The sequence below is a fragment of the Aulonocara sp. 'chitande type north' Nkhata Bay genome, linkage group LG9 (genome assembly GCF_057382095.1).
Source record: "Aulonocara sp. 'chitande type north' Nkhata Bay isolate Kocher_YH1m ecotype deep benthic linkage group LG9, A_spYH_male_GT1.1, whole genome shotgun sequence".
Classification (NCBI taxonomy): Eukaryota; Metazoa; Chordata; class Actinopteri; order Cichliformes; family Cichlidae; genus Aulonocara; species Aulonocara sp. 'chitande type north' Nkhata Bay.
This window is the reverse complement of record NC_141352.1, coordinates 7,015,768-7,026,813: the sequence shown is the minus strand read 5'-3', so window position 1 is coordinate 7,026,813 and position 11,046 is coordinate 7,015,768. Positions and strand designations below refer to the sequence as shown.

Here is an 11,046-nt window from a genome sequence, read left to right as displayed (position 1 = left end):
CCCTGTTCGCTCAGGGATTAACATGTGGATTAGCAGTTGGATTAACAACTTCATTTTAAAAATCCTGCTGCTATTCAAATTAGCCACACTGTGGGATGTAAGGAACTCTCTGATTGGTTGGACAGATGTTGGCTGCCTGCCAGCCTGGATTTTTCTAGCTCATAGCTTTGCCCTGCTGAGAAGCCTGTGTGCTTGTACAAAGGCCGTTCAGCCTCGGGATTTACATTCGGCTCGACACGGATATGTGAAGGATGAAGGGACCCTGCAGCGAAACAGAGAGCCCAACCTCTGACTGAGTGCCTGTTTAGGCAGTCTGACCACCTGTGAAGGTAACGTGCTAACATGGCTAACGCTAGCATCACCGCATGTAGCCCCGTTATTTTAAGGTCATTTTAGCTTATGAAAATTTTACGTCGCAGCTGTACGAGCTAGCTACGTGTTTTGTAAGCTGCTGTGCTCTTCACAAATAAAGCTGGAAGCAGGTCAGGCTATTAGAACCAGCACTGAGCCCTGTTACATTCATACAGTGTTAGAGCAACGGCTGCAGCCTACAGCCTTTAAACTAGGATTAAAATGCTGACAGTAAACTCGTCAGTCCAGATGTTACCACATTATTTTGTGATACTTAAGAGTTAAAACAACTGAGACAGGCTGATTAAAATAACAGCTGTCAGTTCTCTCATTCAATATATCAAGACTGGAGATCACACTACTGATTTCAGTTCATTTAATATGTGAGTGCACAGATTAATTCTCAACTGGACATAAATGATGATCAAAGGTTGTATATATGATGAGTTCATCCAATCCCAGCCTCTAAACACAGTGCGCTGAATCTTAGCTTTGAATGTCCAGTATATTCTAATCAGTGAAATGTAAGCATTCACTGAACCTACAGTATCTCAAATCACTTTTATTGTCACATCACATGTGCAGGTACATTGGTACAGCACATGCGAGTGAAATTCTTGTGTGCGAGCTTCACAAGCAACAGTTGTGCAAAATACAATAACATTAACAGGCAAAATATACGAATGGCTAAATCTGAAACTAATAAATATATGTACAATATATAATAGTATATGCAAAAAAAAATTTCTGGATGTGTATACTAAATGTTTTTCTACGTGTGTGTGTGTGTGTGTGTGTGTGTGTGTGTGTGTGTGTATACACATATTTTACAAATTAAATAGAGTCAACAATAAATAAAATAAAATAAAATATACAGAGTGAGACATGTGCAAAACAGTGGCATTTATATACAGTGTGGAGTGCATAATGTTGAAGTTCCAGTAGTGAAGCTGAGGTGTCTATGACGTGTTCAGCAGTCTGATGGCCTGGTGGAAGAAGCTGTCTCTCAGTCTGCTGGTACGGGACCGGATGCTGCAGAACCTCCTTCCTGATGGAAGCAGTCTGAACAGTTTATGGCTGGGGTGACTGGAGTCCTTGATGATCCTCCCCGCTTTCCTCAGGCACCGCTTCCTGTAGATGTCTTGGAGGGAGGGAAGCTCACCTCCAATTATCCGTTCAGAGCACTGCACTACTCGCTGGAGAGCTTTGCGGTTGTAGGCGGTGCTGTTGCCGTACCAGGTGGTGATGCATCCAGTGAGGATGCTCTCAATGGCACAGTGATAGAAGGTCCTGAGGATGCGGGGGTTCATGCCGAATCTTTTCAGTCTCCTGAGAAAGAAGAGGCGCTGCTGCGCCTTCTTCACTGTTTTGTTTGTGTGTACTGACCACGTAAGATCCTCAGCCAGATGTACACCAAGGAACCGGAAGCTGCTCACTCTCTCCACAGCAGCGCCGTTGATGGTGATGGGGGTGTGTACTTCTCTGCACCTCCGGAAGTCCACTATCAACTTCTTTGTCTTCGCGACGTTGAGGGTGAGATGGTTGTCTTGACACCAGTGGGTCAGGGCGCTGACCTCCTCCCTGTAAGCCGTCTCATCACCGTTGGTGATAAGACCCACCACTGTAGTGTCGTCCGCAAACTTCACAATGATGTTGGAGTTGTTAGTGGCTAGTCGTAGGTGTAGAGTGAGTACAGGAGAGGGCTCAGTACACATCCCTGTGGAGCACCAGTGTTCAGTGTGATGGGGGATGAGGTGATGCTGCCCAGTCTGACCACCTGGCGTCTGTCAGACAGGAAGCTAAGGATCCAGCTGCAGAGGGAGCTGCTCAGTCCTAGATCCTGCAGTTTCCTGTCCAGCTTTGAGGGAACGATGGTATTGAATGCTGAGCTGTAATCTACAAACAGCATTCTCACATACGTGTCTCTCTTCTCCAGGTGTGACAGGGCAGTATGTAGTGTCAGGGCTATGGCATCATCAGTGGACCTGTTGTGGCGGTATGCGAACTGTAGAGGGCCCAGTGAGTCGGGTAGTGCAGAGCAGATGAAGTCCCTGACCAGCTTCTCGAAGCATTTGCTTACGATGGGGGTCAGGGCTACAGGTTGCCAGTCGTTCAATGAGGAGATGGTGGAGGATTTGGGTACAGGGACGACGGTGGCCATTTTGAAGCAGGCTGGGACTACAGACAGAGAGAGGGAAAGGTTGAAGATGTGTGTGAACACTCCAGCCAGCTGAGCCTGAGGACTTGAGGACGTGGCCGGGAATCCCGTCCGGACCAGTAGCTTTGCGTGCGTTCACTTTCCTGGAGCACTTCCGCACATCCTCCTCAGACACAGTGTGCGCACTGACGTCATCCGCGGTGCGCACACTATCTGGTCTCATGGTGTTCGCTGTGTCGAATCTAACGTAGAATACGTTTAGATCCTCACACAGAGAGGCTGTGGTCTGCGGTGTGCTGGTTTTCCCTCTAAAGTCTGTGATCGTGTTTAGTCCCTGCCACATACTCCGAGGGTTGTCAAACTGTTGCTCCACCCTGTCCCTGTACTCACGTTTGGCTGCTTTGATCGTCTTCCGGAGTTGGTAATGTGCGTGTTTGTAGTCCGATGTGTGGCACATGTGTGGTAAAGATACAGATAATGAAATTTAATTATTGATGCAATATACATCATGAGAAACAAAAGCTGAAATTGATTCAGTTTAGTACTTTTCTCTGTATGCTCTGTGATTATAAAGGCCTTAAATTCTGTGATATATACTGTAAATGATTTTCACACAGGTCTTAAAGTACTTAAATCACTGCTGATAGTCTGGTTGTTTATATTTTCACGTTTTTGTGTCTGTAGAGCTGTTTGATGACGGTTTGGACTCCTCCACTCTCTTGAAGGCTTTCCTTACTTCATGCTCGGAGATGACGAGCACGTTTCCGGTGTTGGCAGTATCTTCCTGTCTGCAGCCGTTAGCGCCGCTAGCACTAGCATCGTTGGAGTCCTTAGCTGCAGCCTCGAAGCGAGCATAGAAAGTGTTCAGCTCGTCTGCCAGAGTCACGGCCGCGTTCGTCATACCGGTTGTTGGTGCTTTATAGTCCGTTATTGTCCTTAGTCCCCGCCACAGGCTCCTAGAGTCACTCTGTTGGAGTTGTGACTCTAGTTTCCTCCCGTAGCGCTGCTTCGCCTCTTTCACCGCCTTCCGCACATCATATGACGCTGTTTTTTTTTTTTTTGTTTTTTTTTTTGCCTGTCCCGTTTGGCTCTTTTGCCATCAGAATTGTTGTCTAAAGGCAAAGAAAGATGCCCAACAGATTTACTTTACCAAACTGACCATCCCAGCCTTGCCGTAATGGTCCATTTGATTCACCTTTTATTGTTTATTTTATTTTCACTTACTGAATACGGGACAGACTTGACTGGGGGAAAGAAGGGGAGAAAGAAAGAGGGAAAGAGGGACAGGGGAGAAGGGCAAAAGACAAAAACCATCAGAACGGGCAGAAAAAAAATGCATATATCAATCACCTGGATCGCCTGCTGAGAAAGAAAAAAAGAAAACAAGCAGAAGAGAACAAGAGTAATAGAATAAACAACATCACAATGATATATGGGAATATGACAGTAAATACTAAATGTTAAACATTATTGTGCAGCACATAAGATCAACAGAACACAGTGTGCTTTGAGGTAGGAGCCAAAAAGGGTGTAGTTTGAGGGTGTGATCACCCGTGTGTACACCTGTGAGCATGGACGCGCTTGTTTTTTTTTTTGTTTTTTTTTTAAAAGGTTCCTTCATGTAATGATCTGCTAGAGGGTGTGGGGGGGCCATGATGCGGTTTTGTACGGGTCCATGTCCCCCGTCGTGAGTCCCGTGTTGTAAGCAGCGGTGCGGGTTCTCAGAGCGTCGCGGATGGTTTTATCCACCCACGGCTTCTGGTTGGGAAACGTTGTGATAGTCTTTGTCTCCACGGTATCATCCGCTAGTTTCCCGATGAATCCCACAACCGCTTCCGTAAACACGTTGACGTCATCATCGGAGCTGTTCCTGAACATGCCCCAGTCTGCGTCGTCGAGTGCGTCCTGTAACGCGGCAAGCAGGATGCTAGGCAGAGGTGTGCGGTGTGCACGAGTTCTCAGCCTGTTCCTGACGCCGGCTCGTTTCCCTCGCGGCCGCCACTTCGCGTCTTGTCCTTTGTTCTCCCTCAAGATCTCACTCGGCCAGCTCGGATCCAGAGTTAAAAACTTCGAATTGTAAGTACATTGTATACCAATAGAAACAAGAGTGTCACTGTCATACCTAATGTACCCAATGGTGATGATTTTGCCGATTTAAAAACTCTGAAAACTAACTTGAAAAACAAAAACAAAGAAAAGGTGGTCGGAGCAGTCGTGACGGCAGCCGACCTCACCGGCGCCATCTTTTCACAATACAGTCACAAACAAATACAGAAAAACAATTCACATATTTCAGTCACATTTTTCCAAACTCTCAGTCGCACACATATTTAGGAATGGAAGGGAGTGAGATCCTGAGGTAAGTGACGGACAAGGTAAGCGACTCATGTTGTAACTGACGTCAGACGCCGGAGATTTTGGCAGAAAATTAAAGCGAATGGTAGTTTAGAATTGAACAAATTCCTTTAAGCCTCAGTATTACCAAATACACTTATCAATTGTCTTATAACTTACAATACTTGTCTAAATCATCTCCAACACCCTGGAGAACAGCGGGGAGAGTTTAGAGGCTCTCCAAGATGACATCAATCAGTGCTTCCAGGATCTCGTAATGAAGAAGGCTCAGAGTGCATCTTCCCTGGCCAAATCTGAGACGCCGTCGTCGAAAAAATGTCGCCCGGCAGATTCCCCCGGCACAACATCGCCAGCAGACAAAGATATTGCCAACATACTGGAGTAAATCGACAAGCGATTGTCCAGTTTTGATGCAAGCCTGTCCTTGGTGGAGATTCTTCACCAGGAATTTAAATCCTTGTGAGAATCCCTGGAGTTCAGCCAGCAGCAGGTGGAAACCCTCGCTGCTGAAAATGCCACGCTAAGGGAGTCGGTGAAATGTCTCACAGACAATGTTACCCAGCTAAACAGAAAAAATAAATAAATAAAAGAGACAGCTATTGATCTACCAGCTTGTGGCATGCATGATAATCTTGTATTTTCTGGTATTCCAGAAGCCGCTGGAGAAGACACGGAGACCACGGTGAAAAGCTTCATCAAAACCCACCTAAAGCTGCCGGAGGACATGGTGAAGAACATCGCCTTCGATAGGGTACATCGCATCGGCCCCATGCGGGCTGCGACCGGGAGACCACGTCCTATTGTGGCCAAATTCAGCCACTTCAAACAAAAGGAACAGGTGAAAAGTCGTGGCAGGGAATTAAAAGGAACGGACTTCAGCGTAAACAACTAGTTCCCAAAAGAGATCCTGGAGCGACGCAGGGTCCTCTTCCCAATCCGACGCGGCTTCATCCAGAAGGGCTCCCGCGCTGTCATCGCTGTGGACCGGCTGTACGTGGACGGACAGCTCCACCGAGACCCCAACATCACTCCGTGGCTGTATTAACCTCACACCAGATAAGAATCCGCTACACCCTTTCCCTATCCACTCACACTAACTTGCATTAACATCTGTTTAACTTACCAGTATCAAATCGCATCTTAAGTGTGATATCATAGCAGAATTTACACCGTCACTCTAGTCAGACTCGTAGTCAGACTCAGGGAGCATCTCGCCACACATTTTTTTCTCTCTCTCCTTCTCTTTATTTATGAACAAGTGATGTATTCTTTCCACCTGTCTAAGCGACACACAAAGCGTACATCCCTAGTTATACACACACATCTATGGGTGCACTGAGGTTCATTACATGGAATATAAATGGAGCTGGCTCCAGAGAAAAGAGGTTAAAAATATTTAACCAACTCAAAAAACTACAGGCAGATGTTGTCCTTTTACAAGAGACCCACAGACCTCTTAGAGGTTCGAATGAACTTAAAACACCTGAGTTTCCCAATGTGTTCTCAGCTTGTTATAATTCTAGACAAAGGGGAGTAGCAATTTTAATACATAAAAATATTAATTTCATGGTACTCGATACAGTTATAGATCCAGAGGGCAGATTCTTAATCATTAAACTATCTATACTTGATAAAAAAGCTATGTATTGCAAGTGTATATGGTCCAGATGTTGATGGTCCCTCATTCTTTCACGTTTTTTTCAGTGCACTCTCTGAACACTTAGATGGCACACTTGTTCTTGGAGGCGACCTCAACCTTCGACTAATGAAGAAATGGATAGGCTCAATACAGCGGGAACTCAGTGTAATTGGCAGTCCACAAATATAATCAAACAGTATATGAGCGACTTTGGTCTTTGCGATGCATGGCGCTCCCTTCCCCCCAACAGTAAGGAATATACTTTTTTCTCACATCTGTGCATCTAGCCACCTGGGGGACTCTTCAACTGGTGGGGGAGGCTGTTACATGTTGCAGGAGGTCTCCTCTCTTCGGGAGATATAGGAGAGGTGGAGGAAGATCTCAGCCCGGGCATCTATTGTCCTGTGTAGTCTGGAAGATGAGTGGATGATGGGGTGGGTGCAGTTTTTTCTGTGGTGGGGTCGGGTGGGCTGTCCCGGGCTCTGTGCCCCTCCCTTCCCTCCCCATCTCCAGCTGCCTCCCTCTTCCCGCTCCACCACAATCACCCACACATGCAGGGCCTTGGGGTAAAGGTGTGTCACCAGGGTGCAGGAGAGGCATCCCCCCCTCTGTCCCCTTTTGGCTTTCTCTGCCTCAATTTTATCTCACAACTTAGACATTCACATTACTCACACTCTCATAACACATACATATAGGATCTTGGGGTGGGCACACTGCAGGGTATCCAAAAGACCATCAGGGTTTACAACCTGACCCCTGGCGTCATTGCCCACCTCTCAATTTTAAATACATGTAGACATCGAGGGCTATCAGGAGGGGCTATGCGCTTACCTGCTGCTCTCTGGCAGGTGGCTCCAAGCCCTCCTGGGTTTTAAATGCACCTTAGAACACACATGCATCAACACTACATTTGAGCGGGCTGAGGGAGGTTTGGAGTCTTCACACACCCCCGTTCTCTGCGGCCTGCTGGAGCGGGGGGCTAGGAGGAGGAGATGGCCGCCCGATCGGGGTCTGCTTCTCTCCACCCCAGGAAAAAGGGTAACACCACCTGGGTCTAGGTGCAGTTCCCCCCCCCGGGGGGCAAGGGTACGTAGACCTGGGGCTTAGAGTACGCTTGCGGAGTGTGATTGTGTGTACAGTGTCTCTTTATGTCTGTCTCCATGTTGGGTGAGTGTTGAGTAATTGCATATGAGAGCATGAGGGTGGGAATGGATGTTTGTATCTGTGTGTGCCTATATGTCTGTGTCTATATGTCAGGTTGGGTATCAGACGCCACCTCTCTAGGGACATCTCAGGCCCTCCAAGTGAGCCCTCATCTGGGACTCTCCTCAGCTCTTTCTGGGATAGTGGCGCGGCTGCCCCTCTGTTGGTCTTCCTTGGTGTCTTGTGTTCTGAGGGTCTGAGGTGTTCTGGATGTCTGGAGTCTTGATCTCCTCCATACCGGCTTCATGCCCTGGAGGACGGGGCTGTGGTGCCCCACACCCCCTAGCAGATCATTACATGAAGGAACCTTTTAAATACAAGCGCATCCATGCTCACAGGTGTACACACGGGGACTCTCACACACAAACTACACCCTTTTTGGCTCCTACCTCAAAGCACACTGTGCGCAATCGATCTTACGTGCTGCACAATAATCTTTAATATTTAATATTTACTGTTACATTCCCAGAGATCATCGTGATGTTGTTTATTATGTTGCTCTTTTTTTTTTCTTCTGCTTGCTTTCTCTTTTTTCTTTCTCAACAGGTGATCCAGGTGATTGATATATGTATTTTATGTCTGCTTATTTTGTTGTTTTTTGTTATTTGCACTTTATCCCCATCCCTCTTACCTGCTGTTTTTCTTTCCCTTTCTTTCTTCCCTTTCTTTTCACCAGTCAAGTCTGCATTTAACAAGTGAAAATAAAATAAAATAAACAATAAAAGGTGAATCAAATAGACCATTACAGCAAGGCTGGGACGGTCCATTTGGTAAAGTAAATCCGTTGGGCAGCTTTCTTCGCCTTTAGACAATAATTCTGATGCAAAAGAGCCAAACGGAACAGGCAAGAAAAAAAAAAGACTATATAAATACTTTTTTTAAATACACTTTTGTGGTTTTTCCAACAGTTTCATGGCAGATTTTGAAATACTTACAAAGTATAATGTCTCGATAAGTGTTCTTACACACATGATATATACTTTTTCACATGTTAGGATTTTATAGCTTCAGTTTAATGTTATGTCCTCTAATCTTCATCCCAAACATCTTTCACCAACACTAAAGGACATGTTCTACAGTTGAACCATGAAAATGAACATCTATTCAGCTAGATTATGAAAACAAGTTCAATGTAAATGAACATTTGTCTTTTCAAATGTTAACTGTGACTGTTAGCATAAAACTCTCTGATGACAATGAAAAAAACTCTTCTTTACATACCTGATCTTGATGACTCCTCAACAAGCAACAGGCGCTCTGTTCGACTAACCTGAAGTACAGGAAACTGTAGGAGGCGGAGCTTCATTGATATCCAAGGTTTTTTCACAATCCCACTGTCACATCTGAAAAATTAATCTGAAATTTCATCAGAGCAGAGTTGGCAAAGGTACAGACACTCTGTACAAACTTTTTAATATCTGTAGAAAAGATGGAAAATACAAAGACATATATGTTCTTTCTATTGCCTACTTTGTAGAGGGTGACTGCCTCTAAACAGATGAACAGGTAAAGTATTTTGGATGAACAGTACTGCTGTGTTTGTTGCGTGAAGTGTATATATTTTATAAACGTTGAGGTACGTTTTGTTATGTGTCTCTATCATCTCTGCCCTGCTCGGTGCTGTTTGTTGGAGAGGTTGAGGGAAGATTGGGAATTATGGGAAAAATTACTGCTAAACAGATTTATGGATGAATGGTCACCATTGACAAAAACAATGGTAGTACAGGGCGTGTACATCTTTTTTGTGTACTTTCTATTATTTTTTTTCTTCTTTAATGCCTTTCCATTCTTCTTCTCCTGTGGTGATGGTACTCATGAAACAAATATGCATTCATTATGCAAATGATCACAAATTGTTTATACTAATTTATATAAAGATGAGGTTTAATGTGTTTATTCCCATGTTTTGTACTTTGTTGGTGTTTGGTTATACGAGTGGGTGAATAAAAGTAAGTAAAATAAGTCTGCATTTTATTGATAACCGTCAGCCTTTGAAGGAATGCTCGAGTCTGTCTGTGCCACTAATACAAACACTGCCTGGTTACCTCCGCCTCCTCCTGCTGTTGATGGCCCCTCCCCCATGCTCTAACTGTTTGAACACATGTTTGAATCACTTCCTGGACTAAAGGGAGCTGCCACATGAGCTTAGAGGACGCAGGTTAGTGTTTTCTCAGCTTTCTTTTTATTTCACTCACACACACACACACACACACACACACACACACACACCCCGTCGATATCACACCCCTCCTTCGCTCATGTTTAACAGCAGATTTTTATCAGTGATGTCGTCAGCTCCTGGCACCAACATCAAACTTGACTGTGAGTCTCTGTGGATCTGTTCTTCTCCTGTTTTCTGTTCATATCAAACATGTCCAGAGCTTCTAATAAGGAGCTCAGTGTTATACGTAATCAGTAAGAAAACCCAGGATTGCCTGTGAGCTCAAAGATCAGACTGCTTTACAGACTCACAGTCTTTCATATGTTTAGTGTCACGCAGAGGCGACAGACGTATATCGTCAGTGCACTTTGTGTTTAACCCCTCTGTGAGATCAGCCAATTAGAAGAAAGCTTTCTAAAAAAGGGGAGGGGCTAAAACTTGTTTAGTGAAACAGATGACAGTTTCTGTATTCACAAAGATCTCAGTGGGCTGAGGAATCCTGCATCAGTGATTGGACAGGAGACAGGCAGCTGTTGGGTGAAGATAAACAAACCCTGCTCTTTATTCATTGGTTCAGTCACTTCAAGTGGACCAATCACAGAGCCCCACCTGTTAGCGTCAGAGACTTTCTGTTTGGCACTCACAGTCGGTTTCCCTCTCAGGCTGACTCAGGGAAGATGAAAAGAAATGATGTGAAGAAAGAGGAGGGACCAGCAGAGTTTCCAGGATGCAGCTATGTTGCAGTGAAGAGTGATTGTTCCAAAGAAGAATCTCCATACTTCAGTGCTGAACCAAAGTAAGTGTTTTTGACACACACACACACACACACACACACACACACACACACACATACGGGTCTATGTGGTATGGCGGGACTATACTACGTCAATCCGCCCGGTGGTGGTTTAAGTGGACTACCCTTTTGAAAGGACTTAGAGCCAAGGGAGCGAGGTTAAAGTGTTCGAAAAAATCTGAAAAAAATTTGGGTCACTTCAGACCTCATACACTCCCTATAGAAGTCTAGATACACTGATACACACCAACCAGACTCTATTGTGTTTTCTGGAGACATTGTCCACTTGACAACAATGTGTTTTATGAGGTCCAAAAAAAACAATATTGGGTCTTTAAAGGGACAATGATGTAATATGTAAATAGCTCATCATTACCATGAATACA

At 45.0% G+C, this 11,046-nt stretch overlaps 1 protein-coding gene across 6 annotated transcripts in view; it reads left to right on the top strand.

Annotated features, from left to right (window-relative positions):
- The first annotated feature begins 130 nt into the window (after positions 1-130).
- Positions 131-11,046, top strand: part of LOC147321506 (protein NLRC3-like) — a 55,828-nt gene continuing 44,912 nt past the window's right edge. The window contains exons 1-4 of one of the 6 annotated variants that reach the window (XR_015130970.1): positions 131-329; positions 5,518-6,752; positions 9,835-9,864; positions 10,530-10,663. Coding sequence is in view for 5 of the 6 variants with exons in the window: in XM_086305496.1 (XP_086161622.1) it covers positions 10,545-10,663 (119 nt within the window). In the remaining variant the exon portion in view is untranslated. The other 5 variants (XM_086305496.1, XM_086305500.1, XM_086305498.1 and 2 more) reach the window with 5 other exon arrangements.